This window comes from Pseudopipra pipra, chromosome 1 (genome assembly GCF_036250125.1).
Source record: "Pseudopipra pipra isolate bDixPip1 chromosome 1, bDixPip1.hap1, whole genome shotgun sequence".
Classification (NCBI taxonomy): Eukaryota; Metazoa; Chordata; class Aves; order Passeriformes; family Pipridae; genus Pseudopipra; species Pseudopipra pipra.
In genome coordinates, this window is record NC_087549.1 from 87,251,699 (window position 1) to 87,277,483 (window position 25,785).

A 25,785-nucleotide genomic window follows, 5' to 3' on the forward strand; every position below is an offset into this window, starting at 1 on the left:
CACTGCCTGCTTTGGAACTCTTTGTCCAGCGCAAGCTGGGAGTTCCCCAACGTTGCTTGAATAAATACCTCGTTGCTTAAAGACTAAAACTTTGTCTCTGAGCAGTTCCTCTGCGCCTTTTTTGGGGCACAAATTCGGCATCACTATCGTGCCAACTCCAATATACAAGACAATCCCTCTACTTCCATCAACACTCACAGTATACTTTTGACTTTCCTGTTTCATAACAGGGCTATTAATTTTGGTTTGAACAAGCTCTGATAGTGTTCCCACACCCTCTGATCTGGTCATCTTCCTCTATTACGCCATCACTCAGGTTCAGAGGGTAGCACCAGAAGCCACAGCCTCCTCCTGGGGAAAAACAAGGACAAACATGAAAGCAATATGCTGAGGAAAGCATATAGCAGGAAATCAAGTCCCCAGCAGCAGAAAACTGCAAGGGGCCAGGCACGTCACCCGTTTGGCAGAGCATTTATTGATTAGTTTCAGTTCAAACCAATTATCACTGGTAGTACTAGTCACTAGAAAAGCCAATGCTCAGTCACATTCTCTTATTTTGGTCCACAAATCAGATACTGCTATTGCTTGTGAAAGGTCACAGCTTGATGATAAGCTACCATCACAGACACTGGGACTTGTCAGGCTTTTTAGCTGTAAGAGCAATTATCTAGTGACCTGGTATCTACTACTGACTTTGTTTTAATTTTTACATTGCTTTATCCAATTGCACGGTGAAATGTTTGTTGTTGTATGTACTTTTTGTAACTAGTAGATGGTAATAGCAAGTAGTTATTCTGTGTAGAATGAACTATTTATGACTGCAAAATAAAATGCAGCCTGAAAGTTCACTAGGATGGTGTGATAACAGGGGCCCTGACAGTGTAGGTGTTGGATACTGCTGGAGGCTGCAGACTACAAATAGCTCACCAGTGGTTAATTACTGGTTGTCAAAGGGTGCAACATTAGCAGGTAGGTAGGACAAATCCTAAGTGTAACAAAGGAGAACAAACAACGTATACCCAACACATGTAAATTGCTGGGTGGAGAACAATTGCTGGGTGGAGAACAATTGCTTTGGGGAGAACCTGGGACACTGGTGACTTGCTGTTACACAGGCCCCCGCCCAGACTGAAGACATCATAGGGGCAGTATAGTGGTGCAGAAAAAGGCAAAGAGGAGTATGCTAGAAAGTTTATATGTACCAGTTTTACTTGACATAATTTCAACTGTACGTGTTGTTATCATTGTAATAAAAATATAAGAATATAATTCTATCCTAATTATTTCACCTAATAATAATTCTTTGATTAGACTATTTTTAGCAAGGGTAACAATATATTCTTCCTAGGTGTGCCTGTAACGTGTGCTTTCTTTTGATCATAACAAGATTTTGAATGTCAGAAACTGATGGGTACTGAAGCAACCTGCCTTGCAGCTTGGATGCAACAACTTGATAACAAATGCTTTCAGGAATGCACACAGACTTTTTTGTATTTGGCTTCTCTGACCTGCTGGACTGTGGGATCTGTGGAGGAAAGGGGGTTGGTTTTGGACTGTTTCCTCCCCAGTGCATCTCTGAGATGTGATGGTTGTACTGAGGACACAAGTTCAGCCAACTCAAAAAAGACCCTCAGCTGAAGAGTTTGAAATCAGAAACTTTTTCATGTTCGAAGCTCCTCCAGATCTGAAGTTGCCAATCTGACCTTATTATTGATTGATTATGTCCTATGTGTACATAAAGTGCAATCACAGCACTGTATTAGGGAGGGTTCGAGACATACTGAATCTTGAAACCATGACACCGTTAAAAGCTTAACAAAACGCAATATTTATTACCAAGAGATGGCCAACAAAACGAACAAACCCAAAAGGGAGGAAGGAGGAGAGAAATAAGCCCCCAGCATGACCTCCCCAGTTACCCAGCTGTTGCCCATAAAGTTATCTTACCGACCTAGTATGCCTATAATTATCCATAGCAGAAACTGCATCCTTGGAGAGTCAGTAAGTTCACAAACTGGCAGGCGTCCCCGCCAAAAGGCAACGTTGTCCTTGAAGTAAAGCTAGCCCCTGCCAAGAAAGCACTATCTGCTTTTATACGATTAACTGAGTGACCACAACCTCCCAGGTGTGGCCAGCACCGCCCAGCCAGAGGCCCTCAGTCCCACCTCCCAGTTATGTAAGTGCATCTCTTCTGCGCACGCGTGAGAACTTTGGAAATCCCCTCACACACGTTTGGGGGTCTTTCTTAATTGAGTCTGGGGGCGCTACTTCATCCTCCTCCTCCTCAAATTCTCCTTCAAGTGACCTTGGAGGACAATTAGCCAATCACAGAACAACAATTAAAACAGTTTATACAAGAAGCTTTCTTCAAGGACAACTATCCCATTTATCAGTGCTTGTTTTCCCATAACTTGGCAGGGAAAGAGTAACTAACTTTCACAGGTGGCGAGGCCAAACACAGACCAAAAGTATCAGCATAATTAACCCCTGATACAAGCACTCACTGATTCTTCAGTCACGTTTTGCTCATGATTCATGTGACAGTCCATGCATAGGCTGATGAGAGGCTGAAATCTTAGAGGCTATCCTTATTTTGTCCTTAGGTTTTTGTGAGCTAGTCTGTACAGAGTGAGCAGGCTGATGATGTCAAGGTCTGTTGACATCCCCGGTCTCTATTCCTAGCCATCACTTCTTTTTTTTTAATATACCCCTCTATAAACTATAAATAAAAATATTCCCGTTTCTTGGCCAATGTCACTTTAGAATTGGGATTAGGTAAGGTTTCATTAGGGGCAAACTAGCCTCTTAATGGGCTCTGACCTGTTAAAGCAATTTCCAGAGAAATCTAGGGATTCTCTTTGCTGGCACTAGTGATGTGCTCTGGAAACTATCACCTTCTCCAATGCATTAGGTAGTCAGTTGTTGAAATGGAAGGAAAACCAAAGGAAAATAGTTAAACTGAGCCTGTAATTTTTTTTTACATTTAAATAAATATAGGTTTTTCTCATTACCAGCAAAGAAAGCACTTTTATTAGCATGGCTCAGAAGTGAATTTTCTAATTTTTACAATTAAAATGCAGCAGTTGGTATCTATAGTGCTTCTAGGTAGAAGAAGTATTTGTTCAAAATACAGAACACAAGACAAAAGTGCAAACAGACACACTTTATTTTAAATTCTTATTACACTGTATTTATAAAATGTTTGGAATGGAAAGCAAGTTTATATGCAAGAGCAAATGGATAATTTTATTAGAAGACGTAGACCCTGGTAAAACTGCTTAATTACTTAATGTAGATTGTCACCTTGCATTTACAATAGTCTCTTGTACCCCAGAGGACTTATATGGGAGGCTTCGACATTGCAAAGTTTCTAATGTGGTCACATAAGCTGTATAAAATGAGAGTGTGCCCAGGCCTGACATGAAAGCCCCAAAAACTCTGATTTTCCTGGATCCAAGGGTACTCCCTGAGTATACGAGGTGTTATGAATTTTTGCTTTGTTCCACACACTTTAGTAAAATAACAGCCTGCAGTTCTCCCCCCTCCAGGACTTGCTTATTTTTAACAGCTGGTCACAGGTTTTGCAGGAGGCAATGTGGTCAACGTGTGGCAACAAGGGAGCTTTTGACTGAGACCACCAAATGCCATGGCCATACATGGTACAATAACCCCCCAATGTTTAAAAAGCAAGAGGTTCCTTTTGACTTCTTTAGAAATTTAGTTAGCTCACCCGTGCTGTTAGTACAGGATATGCTCTTACACACTGTGCCCAGTGGAGAGTAGTTGCACCCTTGTCTTGTGGGAAAAAGATCCCAAAAAGTATTTTAGGGAAGATGAGAAATGAACACACACCCCCACCCCTGGTGCCCTAGCACAATGGGGTACATGGCTTAGTATGGAGCAGTACTCTGAATGGAAAACTACTGGAAATGACAGATTAAGAGCAGCTTCTAGGCAAGAAGGTCCTCAAGGGAGGAGCGATGCCTTAGGAGGCCCCACTGCACCTCACAGAGGAATATGCCATGAGAAAGGCAGGAAGCAGATCCAGCTTCTGGAATTTCTGACTCTCAGGATACACCTTTATTCCTTTTCCAGTTGAGCTATGTATTTCTGGGGTTACTCTTGTAACAGGACTTCACTTTGAAGTAGCCATGATTCCTAGGAACTTTCAGGCACTTTTTAATCTAAATTCACCTACAGATTTTTAGTCTAAACTCACCCCCAGCTCCAGTGCAGGATATTTGTTAGGGTTGTGGGACTGGCAGGAGAAGACTCTCGGGCCCCCCCTCCACTCCTCTCTTCTTCACCTCATTTACCAATCTGAACTGCTCTGGGGTGATGAACACCCCCAATACACGCTCATGAGGGGAAATGGGTTTACAGGGTGGGTTCAGGAGAGGAAAAAAGACAGAAAAGGGTGAAGAAGGGAGAACACATCATACACAAGAGATGTGATACACCAGGAAATTCAAGTTTGGTGTGATGAATTCTGAGCAGGGATTTTCACTAAGCAAAGAAGAGGAACAGCATATCAACAGCACATGGGGTGGGATGAGGGTATGGAATACAGAAGTGAGTATGTGTGGGTGGCTGCACACATGAAAGAGTAGGAGAAAAAGCATAGGGAAGCTCCAAGAGGAAACAAGAGGCTGAGAATATTCTGGAGATAACACATCCTGAGATACTTCCAGCAAAGCCAGCTCCCTATGAACCTGAACATTATTACATTGTAAGATAAAGCAGACCCTTTAGCTAGAAATACCTGTTTCTATTGCAGCCTGAATGATCTACCATAATGTTGTGTAATTCAGTCTAAGCATTTATAATACTAGGTTCTTTTTTTTTATTCCCTTTTCAGTGAAATATCAGACCTTAATTAAAACCTGAATGGAGCTGAATGGAGCTTTTCAAATTCTCTTGAAGCTGTAATGCAAAAGACCATAAATACAGGTGAACTATAGGAATAATATGGCCTAGAATTGCCTTTAATTACATTTTAAATCATTCACTATCCAGGTGCTTTTTCATGCTCTCCCCAGCCTTGCCAATTAGTTTTCTATATCAATTTTTTTTCAATGCAAGGATGACCAAAATAACACTAAGCAAATTTACACCTCTTCCTCTGCCATGCCCTTACCATGATATTTTGAAATACAGCTAAATGGGAGAAGAAGGCAGCACCTTGGTTCATGGTTTCTGAATCTGGACATTCAGCTCACCATACACATGCCTCAAAGCATCACAATTAAGGCTTGCAATCAGCTTTCGCAACCCTGGTCGCATTGGGATGCATTTTACTTCCCAGGTCAATGTAGAATTCATTGGGATACTCCTGCAGAAAAAAAGAAAAGTTACAATATTGTGATCAGTTGGCCAGTGCTCTCAACATGCCACACAAAGAGAAGCTGAAGGTGGATAGTATGACACATCCCAAATTTTTTTATGTTTCACTCAGTCTCATAAATGTCCAATAAATTACTCCCTCTGTCTTCTATTCCTCTCATAACTGACTCTGTCAAAGCCTTTTCTAGCCTTTCCTCCAGGCTAATTTTAAATTTCCAAAATTAATCCATTTTCTTCTGCCTCCTGTCACTTCTGTCTCTTCATCATCTTCAGAATGACCTTCTTTATATCTAACATATATTTTTCTACTTTATAATTCCCTTTTTTCTGGTTTTTATAGCCTATAACCTGTTGCTGAGTCCTTAAATGGTTAAACAAATTCTTTTTATGAAGTGTTCAGGACATTCCCATGCAAGCCTAATGCAGCACTGATGAGATGTTGAACCCCTCTGCCAGCTCCTGCTCTGAACCACCCTGCGCCAGTTGTAATATCAACAGATCTCCTCACTGGCCACTTCAGATGACTCCTTCAAGTCCTTACAAGTAAGTAAAAGTGTTCTTGGGACTCCTGCTGTTAACAGTTACTCTTGCATTTTACATTTTACGTTACGTATGACTCTTGATAACTCATACTATAAAGCAACTGTATTCTGCACCGCTTTTGATTTTCTATTTTTTGCTATGATTAAGATGCATGGAGAGCCTCAAGTATTGGGGTTTTGTGTGTTCTCAGTGCCTTCACTAAGTTCTGTGCAAGGATTTTGAAGGCTGATATTGATTGATTGATTGTGTTTGGGAGGTGTCAGGATACAACTGCTCCAAAGGAACCAGTGCAGAAGGCAGTGTTGTGGGGAGCTCTTTATTAAAATGAATGTTCTTTTCCTCATCATTAAATAAGAGGATTATAAATTTAGGCAGTGTTCTCATCTCATACAACTATAGTATTATGCAAACAACTGAACAAAGTGAGAGCAAAGTAAGCCTATACTTCAGTCACTGTTTAAAATTCTCATCTGATAGGATTTGGTTCTCAGGTTCCATATTCTATGCCAGGGTCAGGACAGAAATGACTGCCCAGTCTTAGCACAAGCTGCCACAAGACAAGAAACCTTAATTAGCTCTAAATGAGCTAGCCTGGAATCCTCCCACCTGAATATTTGTCTCAGTGAAGTCTGCCCCTGGTAAAACGAGAGGTATTCTAGCTCCTTGGAGGTTGGCTTAGCATGGCACTGCACTGCATTTTACATATATGCTCATAGGTACCTTGGGGCATGTACCCAGTTTTAGGAAAAAAAAAGTAAAGGAAGATCATATTTTTGGTAAGAGCATGTGCAGACTGCTTCCAGAAGGTGTTTATCCTCTCTTAATCTTTGTTATTAATAAGAGGTATTCTGTTCCCCTTGGCTGGCCTGCCTGCATCCACCAGATGCCCAGTAAAACGGTAGCATGAAAATGCAGTGACTTCAATTGCTGCAGAAGGTTAAATATATTTTAAGATGAAGATTTTATGGGAATCATCTGCAAGGGATTATCTGTATGGAAAGTGAAGAAGATATTACGCAAGTCTGCTGTGCAGACTACACTTCTTGAGCAGTTGCGGGGGGCCAGATTCTCTAGGGATGAAGGTTTTTGGGCTGCATCTTTACAGTGCTTCAGTGAGAGAGGGTGGCACTTCTATCCTTGTTTTATGGTGCTATCCTCTCTGTGTATATATATATACTTATATATATGTGTGTGTGTGTGTGTGTGTGTGTGTGTATGTGTGCGGGAAGACAACAGCTGTACTGGGAAACCAAACCCACCTTTTCCTGTCTCTCTACTGTCCTATTTCTAAAAAAACTTGCTTCTCTCTACAAATGCTAATACTAGCTGAGCTTTGATGTGTAGAAACACTCAACATGACTTACCTGCTAGTGTGAAAGCATGCTTGGCTATAATCCTTTTAACACTATCCATCATGGCCTGGTTAGTTCTCATTTGTCATGCAAAGACTATGCCCCGTGTAGGGATTGCTGCTGCCAAAGGCTTTTTCATGTCATGCTCCTCATTTGTCTGAGGCTAATAGCTAAATATTAATATCTATATCTATACATAGATTTTATGAATGGTCTAAATTGAAGCCCCCAGGCTACTACATTCCCAGAATAATGTGGTATCTGCTGGATCACATGTGACATGTTTTGTGGAGTCACACAAGTAATACAGAAAAGCTACCTTAAAAATACAGAGGTCAAAAGCCTTATCCCCACAAAGAACTGGAATAAGCTACATTCCATATATGACAGTCCCTGATAAACAGGGAAGTGATGGAAGCATGGGGAAAGCCTAGAATGTGTTTAATTCTCCTTGCAAATGGAGTAAAGCCACCCTGATCTGATTTTTCCTGGGAGAGAACTCAGTGATGAATGGTTCTGCATAATATGCTGAGCCATCACCACACCAGAACCATTTATCACTTTGAATGCATGGAGACAAATGCGATTATTATTTAAATAAACTACAACTGCCCCCTGCTCTGTCCTCTGTGTGTATCACCTGCATCCTACATTCATCTGAGAGAAGTTAAATCTTAAAATGACTAAGTTGATCCATTTCCATTTTAAATGATGCCAAGGGCGTTACTGAAAAGAGGAAAACATGGTGACAAAGGAAAATGACGTCTGTTCCATGAGTCATTTTTCTTCCTAACTCCTGTGCCTTTGATGCCCCTGACAATTTTTGCATCCTTGAAGATGAGAGCAGCCTACATCAAGTTTTGGATTGAGAAGGATGCAGAACAACAGGCGGGGCGGGAATGGCTGGGCAGCAGTGAAGGCTATTGCTTCAACTTGTGTAACTCCTGTGGACCGTGCTGAGTCATGTTCAGCAGTGCCTGTGATACCATGTGCACAAAGCAAGCACAGTATGATGCCCTTTCACAGTCATTTTTCTATCAGCTCCACTCTGGAGACTGGTTTTGATCTTTTTATTCCTGTCCCACGTGCAGTCAGGCCCAGACCTCCCCTACCAGCTGCAGAGGATGCTGACAATTTATGCAGCTCCTGAACACAGGCAATTTTTCAAACTCATTTTGCACACACCTGGGGACCATCAGCTCAGGTAATGACAGATAACACTGCTTTGGCTGCCCAAGACTAAGCAATGGCCGCAAAATTTTCCAAGGATCTCCATTATATACCCTGGAACTGGCTAATGCTAAGCTTATAACACTCAGCTCAAATGGAGAGAGGATTTAGAAAACAACTTGCTTAGTATACAGGTGCCATGGTGTCAGCATGTGGTGTGACTGAGAAAAATGAATGTGGTTTTCCTTTTCCTCAGGCCTGGGAGCACCCTGTGCTGGGAATGCTCCTCTGTGCCAGGGCAGCCCTGTGCAGTGGTGCTACTGGGGGGGAGCTGTGTGCTCACATACACACCACATTTTGCATCCAGCGCACATTTTGTGTCTTGACATAAGCTTGAAAAGATCATCTGAGGTACCTGAACATCTTGTATAATCATGATTAACATGAGCAGAGAAAAGCCCTTTTTGAAAAGCAGCACAGGACTTGATTTGCACATACTGAGCGAGTGGCAGTAAACACTTCATGTGTAGGATAGCGGCTGTGATAGCGGCTTGTAGGTGCTATTGTCAAGTGCTAAAAATAATGTAATACAGTGAAAAAGTAAACTTCAGCTGCACTAGCAACTACCCACAATCACTACCTTTCCTCCAACCCTGGTACTGAACAGAAGAAATGCTGTTTTTCTGGACAACCTGACCTCTTTCAACTATTGAGGCCTATAGCTCCCCTGTGCATTGAATTTTAAAGTACAGAGAGAGTGTTTGAATTAAATAACTCAGCACAGCATTAGTTAGACGTCTCGTGAACTTCCTCCCATGAGTAAGCAGGGGATGAATTCCCAGCTAGTTGTGCTTTCTTCCCTACCTGAACTCCTTTTTTATCGTTCTCAGAACACCAGGTCCCTCGAGGCGGAGTGTGACGTTCTCCAAGGTTTGTTTCAGAGGATTGGTGAATTCCACAATCACGGACATTTCTTTACCAGCTACCAGCTCACCTTTGGTCTGCAAGACAAGGAAATGACAATTCTCCACAAACTGATAGTAACAAAATGTCCCATAGTGAAATCTGCAGGGTTAAATACGCAGTGCTTGCAAGGCAGAAGAGGAAGGGCAATGGAGCACCCAGTAAAACAGCATGAGGCAAAAAAGACTAATCAGAAGAAAACTGTTGCATCAGCTCACAGGTACCATTGCACATTTTTCTACCCACTGCAATTTTCCCTAAGCTACATGGCAGTCAGGAGGCAGGCCCTCATTTCCATAGAAAACCGGAAGTCTACATGTTGACAGTTCTGGAGCTGAGGTCCAACAGAGGGTGATTCCAGCTAAGGGGGCCTCTCTCCCAGACTCTGCCCCACTCCTCAGGCTCCCCACTGGAATGAAGAGACCTGAAGCACTGAAGTTCATGGTCTGCTCAGGCTCCCCACCAGCACTGAAGAGCATGATCTGCTCAGGACATAAGCTCCAGAAAAGAAGGGCAGGTCTTACTATCCTAAATTAGAAACACCAGGCTACATTGCCTGCACCTCTCAAAAGTGTTGTGCCCATCTTTCCCTTGCTTTGTAACCTCTTCCCATGCTTTGAAGGGTTTCTAACCCTGCATGTGTTCTCTACAGAGACACGAGGGCCAGTTTTCCTCCAAATGCCTATGGAAGCAAAAAAGCAACACATTTTGCACTGGAAAATATTAAACTGTGAGACTAATGAACAGTGATCACATTGACTTCCTTGTGTATTACAGTACATAGCTGAAGGGATCTGTCTGTCCCTTTGGATCAGTGCCGGTAGTACAGCTGTCTGGAAAACATCTCCAAATGAATGTGGTTTTAAACAAAGGCTCCATGCGTAGGGATTTGGGTTTTTTTCCCCATGGAAATACAGCACTTCTCACAGAATATGTGTGCTTGTTTTGCTCAGGCATGGGTTTTCAGCTGGTGGGTGGCAGATCTGTCAGCCCAGTTCATGGTCCATGAACTGATTTGAAGGGCCTTGAGAAAGGCAACTAAGAAGAACAAGTATCTTGTCAATAAATTTAAATTCCTCTTTTATAGGAGTATGACAGTTGCAAAAAGCTGCAAAGACTCTGGTCTAAGGGATCGCTGTGCACCAAATACTAATACATTGACTGGAGTAAAGGAGGGGATACAGCTAAGCTCTCAACAGCATTTGGGCACCTGAATTTGCAAATGACATCGTTGGCATCAGTCCTAGTCCGATTAGAGATCTTACATCCTCCTTGTTTCAACTGACCATTTAAGAGCACTGTTACTTGGAGGGGATTCAAAATCATCTTGAAGTCCCACACATACAACTGAGACCATGGTATCTATTTGCTGAGCTGATTTTTGTAATCTGCTCTCAAGCTATATTAGAATGTGGTGTAATTTCTTCAGCTGTTAAGTCTGACAATCTCCTTAGACCAACAGAGAAAGCTCAAAGGTATATTCAAATATGTGAGGGGAAATACGTTTTTTCATTCTTCTCTCTCACTCTCACATTAAGAAATCTAGTCTGTCAGTCACATTCAATGAAGAAATCTGACAAGAAAACTTGGGAGATAAACTTTCTCAGATTTCTTTAAAAAGCTAAGTTTCCTCTATCAATACACAGATACATGCACACACACAATTAAAAAAATTCAGCTATTAAAATTCCAGCATATTTTCACACATCACAAAGAAAGAGTGAAGAGACAAACTCACTTTTACTAGAAAACATGGTTCTTGGACAACAGCCTATCCTATATACTAAACATCCTTCCTTCATATCAGCAGGGAGGATAAACTATTTGGAAGCTGAAATTTGAAATGCTGTATAAGATGTTCTGTTTAAGTATTGAATTGAATATTTAAATTTAAAATATGGCTATTGAAGACAGTTATTTGAAGTAGCGTTTGTCTGTCTTGTTTACCTCCTCTCTAGAATGCTCACTAGACCAAAAATATTTTCTTTTAAAATAAAATTATCTGATCAGAACACTGTGACGTTTCTGAAGACCATGAAATGGAATGGATTTTTTTGCAAACTTCACTGTAATCTTGATCTACATTTTTAAAAGCCTTTTTCTGCAGGAAGCTGCAGTTCCTACATACATTATTACATGGAAACTTGAACATTGGTTCAAATAAATATGTAGAGGGGAAAAGGTACATAAACTTAGATTTCTTACAAGGTCACTCATTCATGCTTCCTGAATAGGTATTTTACTTTCTTTTTAGTATTTGAAAAAAGCAGATCCAGTTTCCAACACTCAAAGCAGATGAAGGCTTGGTGCTTTTGAAAACGAGACAATTTGTTTGCATGCTCAGTTATACATTGAGAAGTCTAAGTCTCAACCCTGTCTTTGCTGTGCAACATAGGCTCCTTGTCCTATCACAATCACTTCACTTCTACATTTTCATAGGTACCATGTAGAAATGATTCAGCTTTCAGGGAACACCACTGACATTCACAGAGCGGCAGCAAAGCACTGAAATCCAAAAAGCATTGTCCCTAATCAATGCTGCCCATCCAAGTTTGGAGAAACTTTCCACAATACTTGCAGAAGCTCTCCAAGCAAAATCACTTTAACTGCAGCATTCTTCATTCTTCAGCAAGAGGCCTCTGTTCTATGTGCTTTAAATATAATAGACTTTTGAAGTAGTTAAAGACTTGAGTGACTTGAGTGAGTTCTCTCTCTTAGAGTTTCTCCAGCTTTTTCAGATCTTTTCCCCTCCTTCCTCCACTGAGATCATTTCAGCTCTTTACTGCCAGTGCTGCTGTCAGTCTCCGTCTTCAGTGTAGAGATACTCAATACAATATATAACATACCTATAAACCCTCATATACTCCAGGCAGACGCTGTTTTATAAGGTCCACGTTAGACTGACAGTCTAATGTGCACACACACACACATACACTCCCCCATCCCAGAAGTCAATGTGACAGCCTTGTAGAGAATAGCCTGTGTGCAACATGGTGGTCATTCACTTCCACCACAACCTTGAGCTACCTTGATCCGCAGGGTGGGAATTTCCAGGATGGTCGCCTTCTGCATGGCCAGAATCTTCCCCGTTTCATTGATCCGTGCAGTCACAAAGAAATGAAAGGAGGCTTGCTCCAGCAGATCACTCATGTACTCACTGGATTTGATCACAACATCGAAAGAGCTAGCTGAGGGGAGAAAGAGGAAAGAAAAAAGGCATCTGAAGCAGTCTAATCACTAATTGCTCCTCCCCATCATGGCCAGTGCTAGTTATGTAAATGCCTTGGAAAAAAGGTTTATACAGGGTTTATACACAGCCTCTGCCCAGTACCCTCAGCATGGGCCCAGGTCACTGTTGAAAGTTTCTAGGCACTACTACAAAATAAGTGAGAAGGAAGACTGGCAATGCATATCTACTGGGCATAAAGGTCCAAAACAGCTTTTAAATGTAACTCCTGTAAATGTTTGCTTTTTCATTTCATTCCTGTGCTTCTTTTGCCTCTATTCCTGGAACAGGGATGCCACCAGAGCAGCAACTGGGGGTTGTGAGCCCATGCAGGCTAGATGAGAGACCACTTGCTCTCCAGGGCATCTCTGCATATCTGCCTTTGTTCTACACTGGACTTGTCTGCGAAATTTAGCAAGAAGATCTTCCTGTCACTAGCATGCCCTCCAGAGAGCTTTCACGTGCTCCCTGACAAAAATTATTGGAAGGAACAAGTCCCCATAGGCTAGACAGTTGATATGCAGGGAATCATTAATTTCAACTATATTGAACTGCAATTCCCAGGCCAACAATGGTGTGAGAATGTGATGCAGAGAGGCAGATCTGCTAACAAAGTGACCAGGCAGAATATATAGACGTGAAGCTCTTGTCTCTATAAACATTCATTATAACCCTAGTAAACACATTGAGATCTCCCATCTGTTACCTACGATGATTACTGTTGTCTGTTATTTGTATTGTATTTGTGACATACACTGTAAACACTGAGATAATTGAACTCAGTTGGGTAAATGACATTCACCCCTTTTTACTCTTTTGATCTGCTCACATCAAAACCAGTTCCTTGATTTGGTTTCAAAGCTATTCCCTTGATGACCACCTGACCTGGATTTACTAGGCCAGCCTTAAATTTACTTGATGTGCTCCTGCTCCCTCCCTCTCACTCTGTATCTTGTGTAAAAGAATTTCCCATAATGCCCTTAACTGTAAATTATAAATCAGGCAAGGTATTTCTCTTCTGAGAAGTAAATAAGTAAACAAATTAGTTACAATCTAAGAGATTTACTTTACAGTGGAAGAAAAGACAACCTTTTCTGTTTAAATTTAATCACAACAGGAAAAAAAAGAATAGACTTTCATTTCCTTAGCACTGGTTGTGCTGGTAAGTTGCCAGTACCACTTACTGCACCTGGGAAACCCAAGGAAAACACAGCATTGAGCCTTACAGCCTTTCAAAAAAACCAGAGAAAACTAAATATAACTGAGTAGATGCGAGAGCACCTTTGAAGGCACTGGAAGGTTTAAGCTATTCAAATCCTCAAAGAGATTTTCAACCCACACGATTCTTTTAATCATTATTCTGAAAATCGTTTATTCGTTTTCTGTTTGAAAACTTATTTCCTTCATACTTTCAGCAGCATGTGCTGGAAGAATGCCTTTGACACATCTTTATTGTATTGTAATGTTTTTGTTACATATATATATCTGTATATATAAAGCATATATATATATACACACACGCTTCTTGCCATGAACAAAGCCTACAAATCCTGATTGAGTGCCTCAGAAGGTATTCTCCCATTACACCCCTGACAGAATGTTCTCATACACCTGGAAATAACCATGCTGCCTCCCTTCACACTGCCCATCTGGTCAGACATTATTCCTGATTGCACATGTACTCCTTTCTGAGGCAAAGGAGAAAGAATTCATGCTTGAGTTTCATGTATCACCTTCAGAGATGGTGTAATTTGTGAGGGGTTTTTGTCCTGTTGCAGGACAAAGTGCCCCACAAGTCAATGACTGTAGCTCAGGTATAAGCTAATTTCCACCTTGAAAGGTGGGAATATCTTAAAAAATGTCACATTGGCCAGAAGCAGTGATGGGGACATGCTCTTGGTACATATGCATAAAAATCCATGTTTTGTTGTCTCAGGTACCTCTTTCCAGTCTGCGTTCACTCGCCATCATTCAATTCAGAGTTTCCAGCATGATTTCAAGAAGCTTTTTACAAACCATTTACTTAACTTAGAAAAAATGAATTATGGGGCTAAGTGAATGCTTAAACATCTATTCATTTAATTTCTTGCAAAGAGGAGATAGGTGAGCCTCAAAGCACTGCAGAAGCTGTATTTTAGATAATAATACGTTACACAGACTTTTGATGCAAGAGCAGACATAAATAAGTCCTGGAACTAAGCTCAAATCACAGCCAGAAAGTGTAGTAGATATTTGCACCTCTCCTACAAGATGACTGAATTTTTCCTCATCAAAGCAGTGGCACAGCATTTAGCCAAGATCATTGAAAATTATTTTTTTTACTGTACCTGGCCAAGTCTCCCAAAGTTTTGAAGTATTTCATATCAAATATTTAGTAACTGATGTAAGTTACTATAAACCATATAAACCACTGCATTTTGATAGGCTGTGTCAGAACAACCCAGTGATCATTTCCAGAACCCCTGCAAATGACCCAGGGAGTTAAGAAGAACCAGTGAGCAGCTGTCAGGGTTTTGTTACAGACCGGAGGTAGATGTTTTATTAACCTTCACCTGTAGATCCCTATAAAGTGGACTTCTACTTTATGGAGATTAATTGGCTCCAAATAAAACATGCAGTTTTAGATGATGCTCAAAGTGAGGAAGAAAGAGGATATTTTTTTCATGGCATGCCAGGAACTGTGGTCCCATGGAGGCTTCTCACTGAGACAAAACTCCAAGGAAAACTGAGGGAAGAGGGCTCACAGTGTCCCTCGGGCTGAGATGAGGTCGACAAGACAGATGAGAAAGGTCAGAGGTCAGCTAGGGTTGCTGTGATCCAGCAGAAGACCCAGATCAGGAGGCCCATCCTCCGGGCTCCCAAAGTCCCGCCACTCCTGCTGTGCTCAGAAAGATTGCTTTTGCCCAATAGCAGTGTCAAGAAGGAAAAATCATTGCTCCTGACAGTCTCAGCAGCAAACTCAAGTGGAAGATCCTCTGACTTGTCTCATAAGAGGACATTTTCATCACTTCTGCTGATCTGAAGGCACTGACCAAGGACACAAGCCTGTCAGGAGAACAATTGATTGGCAGTCACTTGTTGCTAGAGAAAGCAAGGATCTACAGCCAGCCTGCTTGATAGGACTTCAGAGTACAGCATGTCCCTCAATCCTTGCTGTTTTCTGACTGGAGCTGTGACAGCTGACAGGAAATAGGTTAGTTATGTGCAAATTAAAAAAGGAGAATGTCCCGCTCCCCTACTTTGAGGAGTGCAAAATACTGCTTTCAGCTTCCTGAGCTAGCCTGCCAGGAACCACTTTTCTGATGAGAAGGGGGAGGCAGGCTGTCCCTACTGCAGTTCAGAGGGCACTAGGAAAAGTAAATGCTGTCTCTGTAAAGATAACTCACCTCTGGTGTTCTTCCTCCCCAGCTGACAGATGTCCCTCCTCTATAATGACACATTTAAGTTACATATAAACTTTATAGATCACTGTAAATACAAAATCCTGAACCACCCAGTCCTCTAAAGCCAGATATCCACTTGAATCTACTCAGAGCTTGTCAGCTTCTACCAGGTAAGATGAAGTATTCACTTTTTTGTCTCTGTATATGATACCCTGTAGAACCAGACCTTCTCCTTCTCCTGCTAAGATGCTGTTAGGAGAATAAAGGTATGAAAAACAACAACTTACAGCTTAATATCTGTGCTCGTTTGCTTTCTTTTGTACTAAATAAGAAAAATAAATAATTCCCAGACATGAGGCTTGGTATAAGAGAGCATTATGCAGGGAGCAACAACCTGAAGAAAACAGCCTCAGCTCTAAATGACCACAACATATGGGCCAGAGCCAGGAGTAGAACCTTCTGATACCAAATACAATATCCTACCTCTAGCTACTAGAATTGCCTCTACCATGGGTAAAAGCATTGGTGACAGCTAATAAGACAGAAAAAAAGCTAGCAGTTTTGAAAACAACTATGCAAGGCTTACATGAAGAGGGTTCCAGTTTTGCACTGAAAGAGTGCTTCTTGAATTCACTTTTTGGGACTCCTGTATAAAACACTATGTTGCCTGAAAGGTAGGTGGTAGCAGTGTAGGAGTTGCGACTTCTGTTCCTGAAAGTTATAGTGACTTTAAAGTCATTGCCAAGGACTGCCTTTTGCACTTGGAAGTCCATGTCAATATCTGTTTGCGGCTGATACGTGGTATCTCGGGTAGTTTGCTTTTTAACACCATACATCACAGCAGTCTCAAGAGACAGTCTCTCCTCATCTGAGCCTAGAAATAAATGAAAATCAGATTTAGAAAAGAAACAGGAATACTGCATTAGCCCACCTACTGTTCAGAAGGGTGCATTTTCCATACATTGTAGTAGCTGAAATGACTGAATGAGGACAGCAAACCTTCCTGGGGTAATGTTATTATTAAGAGAACTTCACAGCTTCCAAGTGAGTTGGTATTTAAGCCATGTCGGACAAATTGGTGTAGCTGAATTCCTATCAATATGGCCACATTGATTTACTCTTTGCAAACATCTGGCCTGAGTAAGAAGTGTCTAAACAGCTGTACAGAAAAGAAAACCTTGAATTGTTTTGAATGCTTTGAGTTGCTCCATGACAACAGCTTACTCAGTACAAAGCATTTCTGAGTGGCAAAGTTTGTGCTCTCTTTGTGCCTTGTGATCAAGGCGTCCATGGTGTTTCTGGGATGGACTTACAAATAAAGAGTTCCAGAGGGCACTTTCGCACCTTCTCATGAAGATCCCTTGGTGCCAGACATTTGCAAATCCATCATGCAAGATCTGACCAAGGTACATGTACACTGGTATGGTCCCACCCCATTTCAGGTTACCTTCTCGGAACTTGTACTCCTCAGTAATCTCCACCATTCCATCACCTCCAACTTCCTTGGTCACAATCAACTGCCCAATATGGGTTGTGTCAATTTTTTCTATCACTTGGGTTCCATTTTTCTCCATTCTTGAGAAAATAATGTCACTATTCACCTATGAAATTAAATGAAAAAAGATTGAGATACATGGAACTAGAGAGAGGTACAGAAGTTAGCCTATCTCACCTCAAAACAATGACACGTTGACTTGACGGTCCATTGGTTACCCACATTGAAGTTTCATGTTTAAAAGTAGTGCTATGCTAAGATGCATTTTACTATCCATAGCTTCAGAAGAACAGAGAGTGTAAACTTGAGTAGGCTAGAGAGATATAAATTTGGGGAACGTGATTACACATTTCTTGTACCAAGAAGCTTTAGAAATAAAGAGGGGAACGCTTAATAGATAAAATAACTTTATTCTTTTCTGTCCTAAGCTATATACAATTCAATTAGAGAGAAACATGTCCTGCAGCTGCTGTAATTCTAGGCACACCACCTATGGTGATGCAAGAAGTTAAAACTCCAGACCAGGCTCTCTAGCTCCTTATTGAGATATTTCCCTCTCAGATCTGTGAGTCAAATCACCCATGTGAACTCTCCATTACCCATGGCAGCCAAAAGGAATGTGGTGAACAAAGATGAGCAGCTAGAGCTAGTAACCCATTTGCCAGCATAGCTGAACCTTGGAAGGAAAAATGACCATAGCCTGAAGTTCCAATTGTGTCAGAGTAGCTTTTTTTGCTTTTTACATTGTTGAGCAGAGATCAGAGAAATCTCTGTCATTCATTAGAGCCATCTCACACCTACTGGCCTGCATGTCAAAATAAAATGATGAGATTGTTCTGTCATATGAAGCATACGTGAAGTAACTTCTCAATCCATAAATGGTGGTGGAGCCCTATCTTCTGTCTCACTTCGGTCTCACTGATATCATTCATTGCAACAAAAATTTTCATGTATATACCTCAGCATAGACAAAAGGAGCATCAAATTGGAAGCAAACATGACCATGTTTAATGGCTTGAACTGAAGCTGGACCACACCTGTACATACCTATGGGGAGAAGAGAGATAATATCAGAGACTAAATTAATTAAAAACACATAAAAATGCTATATTTTCTCAAAGAAAAGGAATTCTTGGAAGCTTAATTTCTGTTACCAGCCCTCTGGACAGCACAGACTCAAGTGTGGAACAACCTGATGGTTCAGTACCTTTAATGGCACCATAAAGTCCACTGTAAGTCCCAAGTGTTTGAAACACACTTATAGCTGATTTTGGTTAAAGAAGATACTTTTGGGAGGACTCAGTTACACCACAGGCTGAGAAAGATCTCACTGCAAATTTGCGAAGCATGTATTTTAAGGATTGGAAAATTAAGGATTGGGAAGAAATAGCAGCGGCTTTTCACTTTTTCTCTCCTGACTACTGTCTGCTCAGGAAGTTTAGCTAGGGCTGCATAAAATGAAGGAGAACTAATTTGATCAGGATCTTGTATAGATGCTCTAAAATTTTTGAAGCCATCTTTGGCAACAGGATAACATCTCTTCTGTACCAAGCAGGACCTTTGTCATGCAGGATTTTATGCCCATGCATCATGATCAGTGTTATAATAATGACAGATTTCTTTTAGAGCTCAAAACATATCAGGATAAGGCTCTGAGCACAGGTGACTGTGGTTAATCTGGTTCAAGATGTTGTCACTGGCCATATGGTGCCACTGGCTCAGCTATCATCAGCTCATTGTTTGCCACAAAGAACCCAAACATTAGAAAGTGAGCTAAGGAGGACTTCAAGCAATATTACCATCACTGGTTTCTTGAGGTGTCCCATCAACAACCTGCCATCCTCCAAAACCAACAGGAAGATCAGGTCTGGTCATCCAAGCTTCGTTCCAGCAATGATAATTCCTTAGACAAGAGATGGGACCAAAATATTAAATTATTGAAAAGAAGTATACAGACCAAACAAACCTGTGTATTTATGCCCTGCCATTTTTTCAATAACAAAGTTTGCCAATTCAAGGACAAAATAGTTGACTCTTGTAAGAGAACAGGTTTTTAGGTCTAAAAGATTGATACCTATTGGTAAAAATCTGAAATTCACAATCCTTCATTGTAGTTTCTTCACTGCAAGTTGAAGAAGCTTTTTTACGTCTTCTAATGTGTTCTGAATGTGAATGTCTCAGAATATGCCAGTGTTTGGAGACTGTTGGGGTAGATGTAGAGCTACAGAAACCAGAATCCCTTTCCAGCCAGACACCTCCACTTCAATCTGCCTGCAAACTTCGAATCTTCAAGCCAATGAAGCACAGTCTGCTTTATAATTATTAAGACCGAAGCTTGGGCATCTCTTACTCCATGACATGCAGTGTGCAGTTTTCGTGGCTCAAAAAAACCATGCTTAGCTTTTCCATGTTGGTTGAGAAAAAGACCATGCATAGCCTTTCTAAGACTATTCTCACTGTGTGTTCCTTATAAGGTTTTCCCAGTGTGTCTTGCCAATGAGGGCATTGTCCTGAAACACACAGTTTTTCATAAAACCCACCTAGAACCACTGTGGGCCAAGTCTTGCCTTTAGGGCCCAGGACAGTATGCTGAAAGGTGAAATTCTGAAAGTGGCTCATCTAGGCGCTCAGGCTTGAAATGCTCTCACCTGGCTGGGTGCTCAGGAAAAGAAAAAAGCACCACAGCACCATCACAGTCTACCCAGGATGTTTCAAAGATGAAACAGTAACTTTCTGCAATGATACTGGCGCTCAAGGGAGAACACAAGCAAGAAGATCTAGGAAAAGGGTCTTGTAGTAAAGCCAACAAAGGGTTTGAATTTTACTACTGCAAAAAAATAAAAGAAGGAAGGAATAGAGAAAGGCACAATTTTGCTTGCAAATTATATATATCCTACAGCAGTTCTGAATAAAATTACATCTGTATAGCTGCTGATATAGCCCCTAGTACACGCAATGATATTAGCAACCAAAATGTGGATTGTTAAACTCTGACCATGTCATTAATAATACGTGAAAACCAGCCATGGAGTCAGAAGGATCTGAGGCTTGTCTAACAAGGCATTTCAAAGTGGAAATGAAAGCTTGGATCAGGGTAAAACTTGTCAGTTAGGAGAGTTAATGAAGCAGCACTACAGAAAAAGGAATTATTCAAGGAAAATGACACACACACAGAGAATTTTTGATGCTGCTGAGAGCAGGCAGTGCTGAATCATGCTCACAGAGCTTTGCGGAGGGCTACCAGAGGATGGGATGGCACTTCATGGTAGGTGAGTATTTGAATACTGCTATGCCAACATGTGAGAAAGCCAATCCCTGCCACGAAGCCTTTACTGGTTCACTTTGAATCAGTCAGATGTGTCTTTGGCTTTGTGTTCTGCAAAAGAAGAACCTGAAGAGCAGAAGGGAAAGATGATAAAAGCAAGGGGTTGGGTTTAACAGCATGGAAAATGGCAGATCTACTTCAATTCTGTAATTAGGCAATGCAGCTTTTTCTATATTTTTTTCTATATTCATCTTAGGGACAGGACCTTTCTTTCTGGTTTCTGTTGGTGTAGTGCTGGACACAATAGAATGGCAATTTCTTTAGGTCTGCTGCCATGCAAATAACAAATAAACTTTAGGATATCAAATGTGAATGGACAGAAAGACATTGCTTGTAAAACAGTCAACATTAAGAAGAGTAGGGATGAGGGGAACATTTGCTTCTCCAAAACATAGCAGAAACTTCTTTAGTAGAAGTGAGTATAGCTGAAGAGGTGGCTCTGCAACCATAATTTGTTAAACTGATCCTGTAATTCTTGTATTCTACAACAAGCCTGAGACATTAAGAAAGCAAGAATGGCAATACAGATCAATGTAGCGACCATTAAATATTTACAGAGATAATTACAAATAGGCTAAACAAAGCAATGGGGAGATTAATAAAAGATGACCAGGTGGGTTTTATGCCTGGAAGACAGTTCAAGAAGGGCAGTTCGTACTGTTTATGGGACAGGCACATGCTGGAAAAAGCTGCTGTCCTTTTACTAGCTGACATGTTCAGGCATTGAGGTCGAGAGGGGCACTGATAACATTGTTGAGAAATTAGAGCAAAGGTATCTGGAAGTGAATAGGAAAGCAGAGGTCTCAGAAAGGCTTTCTGCACGGGCCTGGGCATGGGTGGGGTGACATCAAGCAAGTTTCTGTTGAGGTACTGATGTCGATCTGCTTGGACCTCACAGTAGGAGTGAGTCTTGATTCCCATCCAAAAGAAATATTCTATAAGTGTCTTTATATCATCATTAAGAAAGACAAGGAGAACAAAGTAAGGGGACAGAGACAGTACTGATGGGCCCAAATCCGGCCAGCTTTATAAAAATAACTTTTTGCAAAGTCTGTGTAATTTTGTATACGTGTTTTGTTGGTGGTGTTGTTGTTTCCTATCCTGAGGGAGAAAATGATTTTTAATAAAAATAAATAAATGTCAAATAACATTCAGAGGGAGCCCCACACTGAGATTGATTGGACTAAAAATTCTGGCTCCAAATATCCCTGAAGTCTGAGAGTATTTAAAACCTGAAGATAGATCAGCTTCAGCAGTACAAGGCTGGAGTACAAGTACAATAGAAATGATATATTAATAGAGAAAAAGAGCTTTGCTTCCAGTTTTCAGGAGATTATAAATAAAATTGAGAAATGCATTTTAAAAAACCATTATAAATACCTTGAGCTTGTCCTCTTAAAAAAAGAAATAAAATAGACATTAAAAATAAAATCAAGGTTAAGACACAAGCCAATAAAAGTCGGCATGTGGGCTACCATGGAGTGTTACAGAGTAATGAAAAGAAAGGACACAGAGGAGAAATGAAAAGAGGTATATATATTAAGTTGTGCCCAAAGGGTTATGTGCACCATGTACTAATAAATGCACCAAGTGGATAAAAGGATGAACAAGGTGGTTCAAAAAGTATTCAAGCCAAAGAAAAGCAAATGTGGGATGAGAGGATGAAATGCTAGTGTAAAGGTGCATATGGATTTCAGTGGAGCTAGGATGATTGTGGATGATCTGACCTGTCCCAAAAGAATTGAAAAAAACAGGAATTAAGAAGTCTTGAGAAACAACTGGGAAAAAGAGATGTAGGGAAGTAAAAGGAAATGTCAAAAGTGAGTGAGAGGTGTTATATAGACCAGGTTAGGAGAAGAAGAAGAGATGAGACAGTGAAAATTCTGAAGCATAGCAATGATCCATTACTGGGTGTGTATGGACTGAGCAGTGAAGCAGCCAGTCACTAAGTCTTGTTTCACATCATTTATAGGCAGAGGAGGTTTCAGCTCTCTGAGCCATAGAAGGACTAGCCCCATGAGACGTACTGAGGTCCTGCTGTCTCATAGACGAGATGTAAAGGATCCTAAGAGGAGGAAACAAGGCAAATAGCAGGACCACAGCTCTGGATTTCAGGAGAATAGGCTAAGACCTGTTTAAGGTCTTGCTTGGAAGAATCCCATGGGAGGTAGTTCTGGGTAGAAGATGGATACAGGAGAGCTGGTTGTTTTTCAAGGGTCATCTCAGCCAAGCTTAGGAATCATCCATCCTTGTGTGCGGGAAATCAACCAAAAGTGGTACAAGTCCACAAGGTGGTCCCAGTTAAACTCAAACATTTTAAAAAAAGGTGCTAAGAAAGAGGGGGAAGTGACCAGAAGGAATACAGAGTCACTGTTTGAGCATGCAGGGACAGGTTTAGGAAAGCCAAAATACAGATCAAACAGAGCATGTCAAGAAACGTGAACAGCAGTAAGAAAGACAAGTACATCAGTATCAAAAGGAAAACTACAGAAAATGCGGGGCTGCTGCTGAACAGGGCAGGTGACCTGCTGACAAAGCATTAAGAGAAGACCAAAATATTCAATGTCTTCTTTACCTTGGTTTTTACTGCTAAGGTTTGCCTTCAGCAATCACAGCCCCTATAACCAATGTGAAAGCTTGGAGTAACAAAAACTTACCATCTGTAGGTGAGTAACAAGTTAGAACTAGTTAAACACACTGGATACACACAAGTCCAATGCATCTGATGGAATGAACCCAAAAATGCTGAGGGAGCTGGCCAATGTCACTGTAAGACAACTCATATCTATCTTTGAAAGATCATCGCAATTGGAGGAGGTTCCTTAGGACTGGAAGGAAACGAATATCACTCCATTCTTCAAGAAAGGGAAGAAGGAGCATCCAGGGAGCTACAGACTTGTGAGCTTCACCTTGAGCCCTGGCAAGGTTATAGAGCAAGTTCTGGAAAACATTTCCAAACATATTAAGGACTAGGTAATTGGCAGTAGTCAGCATGGATTTACAGGCAGCCAGGTTTGTCAGCTGTGCCTGACAAACCTGATAGCTTTCACTGATGAAGTGAATGACTGAAAGGACAAGGGGAGAAGAATGCATGGAGATTGATCCTTTTGACTTTAGCACCATCTTCTAGAACATTCTCATAGACCAACCCTTGAACTATAGACTAGACAAGTGGACAGTAAAATACATTGAAAACTGGCTGAACTGCTGGGATCAGAAGGTTGTGATTAGTGGTGTGAACTCCAGCTGGAGCCTAGTCATCAGTTGTATACCCCAGAGGTCAATACCGGGTCCAGTACTATTTAACAGCTTCATTAATGACTTGGATTACAAGATCCACTGCACCCTCAGCAAGTTTGCTGATAGAGAAAACTGGAAGCAATAGCTGATACAACAGAGGCTGCACACAAGGAGAAGGTAAAGCAGCTGGGACTGTTCAGCCTGAAGATGAGAGGGCTCAATAGGACCTTATCCATGCGTATAAATGCTGGATTAGGGAGTTGAGGGAAAGAAGAAAGAGCCAGACTCTTCTCAGCAGCCCAGTGACAGGACAAGAAGCAACAGGCACATATTGAAACACAGAAAATTTTGTCTGAAGATCAGGAAATACTTTTTTACTGTGAGAATGGTTGAGCCCTGGCATCAGTTCCCCAGAGAAGTTGTGGAGTATCCATCCTTGGAGATACTCAAAGCCCAACTAGATATGGCCCTGAGCAACCAGCTCTAGCTAACCCTGCTGTGAGCAGGAGGACTGGATGACTTCCATGGGTCCCTTCCAGTCTCAACTACTCTATGATGCTGTGATACAAGCTTCAGATGTAAATGAACTTAATTGCTTTCCTTAGATTTCCTCTTGATTATGGAAATCACATAAAAGAGGTTACAATAACAGGTTCAGTCATTTCCTCCACCACATAATGGGTTTATTACAGTTTTAATATAAAGACTTCCATAGATTAATGAAGCATGCTGATGAGCAGCTATGCTAATGATTGAAGATATCATTGACACAAATCAAGTATATTAACATTGAATAGGATGAGTATCTCCTGAATATAGGAATATAGAGGTCATATTCACTGCTTCACTCTGAGGAGGAGGGGATTGAGGGCCAATAACCCACACAGAGCATATAATCGATAAATGCTACACTTCTCCTGTCAGACAACAGACAGTAAGAATTTGAAAAGCCAGTTACAGGACTGCCTTCTGCAAAAGAATGTGTAAACTCTATTTATTGGTCCTAGGGAGTTTTCTTCTTATAAATCTGGTGATAGAATTTCAGTATCTTGTACGATACCTTAACTTGTTTCACTTTTTCAGCTGAACTGGATTTATTTTGGAAGGTACCTATGCAACAATGATTGCATGTACACAACATAAAACCAGTCTATAAATGTGGAAACTGGGAACAGGCAAAACAAGAAGAATATTTTTCCATACCGATTGAGGTACTCCTTTGAGCCTGGCTCCAGAAGGATGGAAGTGCCCATCGTACCCCTTTCCATTTTTAGAAATAGCTTGGCCCGAAGGAGCACCAGCCCATTCCAGCTCTCCTCTGGTGTGCTTAAATGTACACTGTATGGTAACAGTACTAGCAGGATCCCCCAGGGTTTGCTTACTCAAAAAGCACTTCATATTAGTCAGCCCACTAACAATCCATTCATTCCGTTTTACATAAGCTAGCAGTGTTCTTCAATGCAGAGAGAAATAAATAAAACATAGGCATTGCCATCATGTTTTTTACTACTTATATCATTGACACATTAAAGGCATTTTCCAGGAAGACTCACCAGACAGAGTCTTTTGTAAGTTTGGTGTCCACTTTTCCTTCCTCATCCAGAAAGAAGTCCAACCGTAAATTGGCATTGTTATCATGGGCAGAAGAGTAGTTGGTGATGAGTCTTGCAGGTATCCCCAAGCATCTCAGGACTGTGGCAAAGACAAAAGTGTGATGAGGAGGACAAATATGAAGGCTGTGTTCA

General features: G+C 41.1%; 1 protein-coding gene across 3 annotated transcripts in view; it reads right to left on the reverse strand.

The window, feature by feature from the left end:
* Nucleotides 1-3,148: 3,148 nt before the first annotated feature.
* F13A1 (coagulation factor XIII A chain) overlaps nt 3,149-25,785 on the reverse strand; it is a 119,148-nt gene continuing 96,511 nt past the window's right edge. For all 3 annotated transcript variants that reach the window (XM_064663799.1, XM_064663789.1, XM_064663779.1), the window contains 8 exons: nt 25,594-25,732; nt 19,275-19,378; nt 18,434-18,522; nt 17,428-17,581; nt 16,567-16,854; nt 12,399-12,559; nt 9,273-9,409; nt 3,149-5,332 (listed from right to left, as the gene is read on the reverse strand). In XM_064663799.1, the coding sequence (XP_064519869.1) occupies nt 5,188-5,332; nt 9,273-9,409; nt 12,399-12,559; nt 16,567-16,854; nt 17,428-17,581; nt 18,434-18,522; nt 19,275-19,378; nt 25,594-25,732 (1,217 nt within the window). In that variant the 3' untranslated portion in view covers nt 3,149-5,187. The remainder of the gene's footprint in view (nt 5,333-9,272; nt 9,410-12,398; nt 12,560-16,566; nt 16,855-17,427; nt 17,582-18,433; nt 18,523-19,274; nt 19,379-25,593; nt 25,733-25,785) is intronic.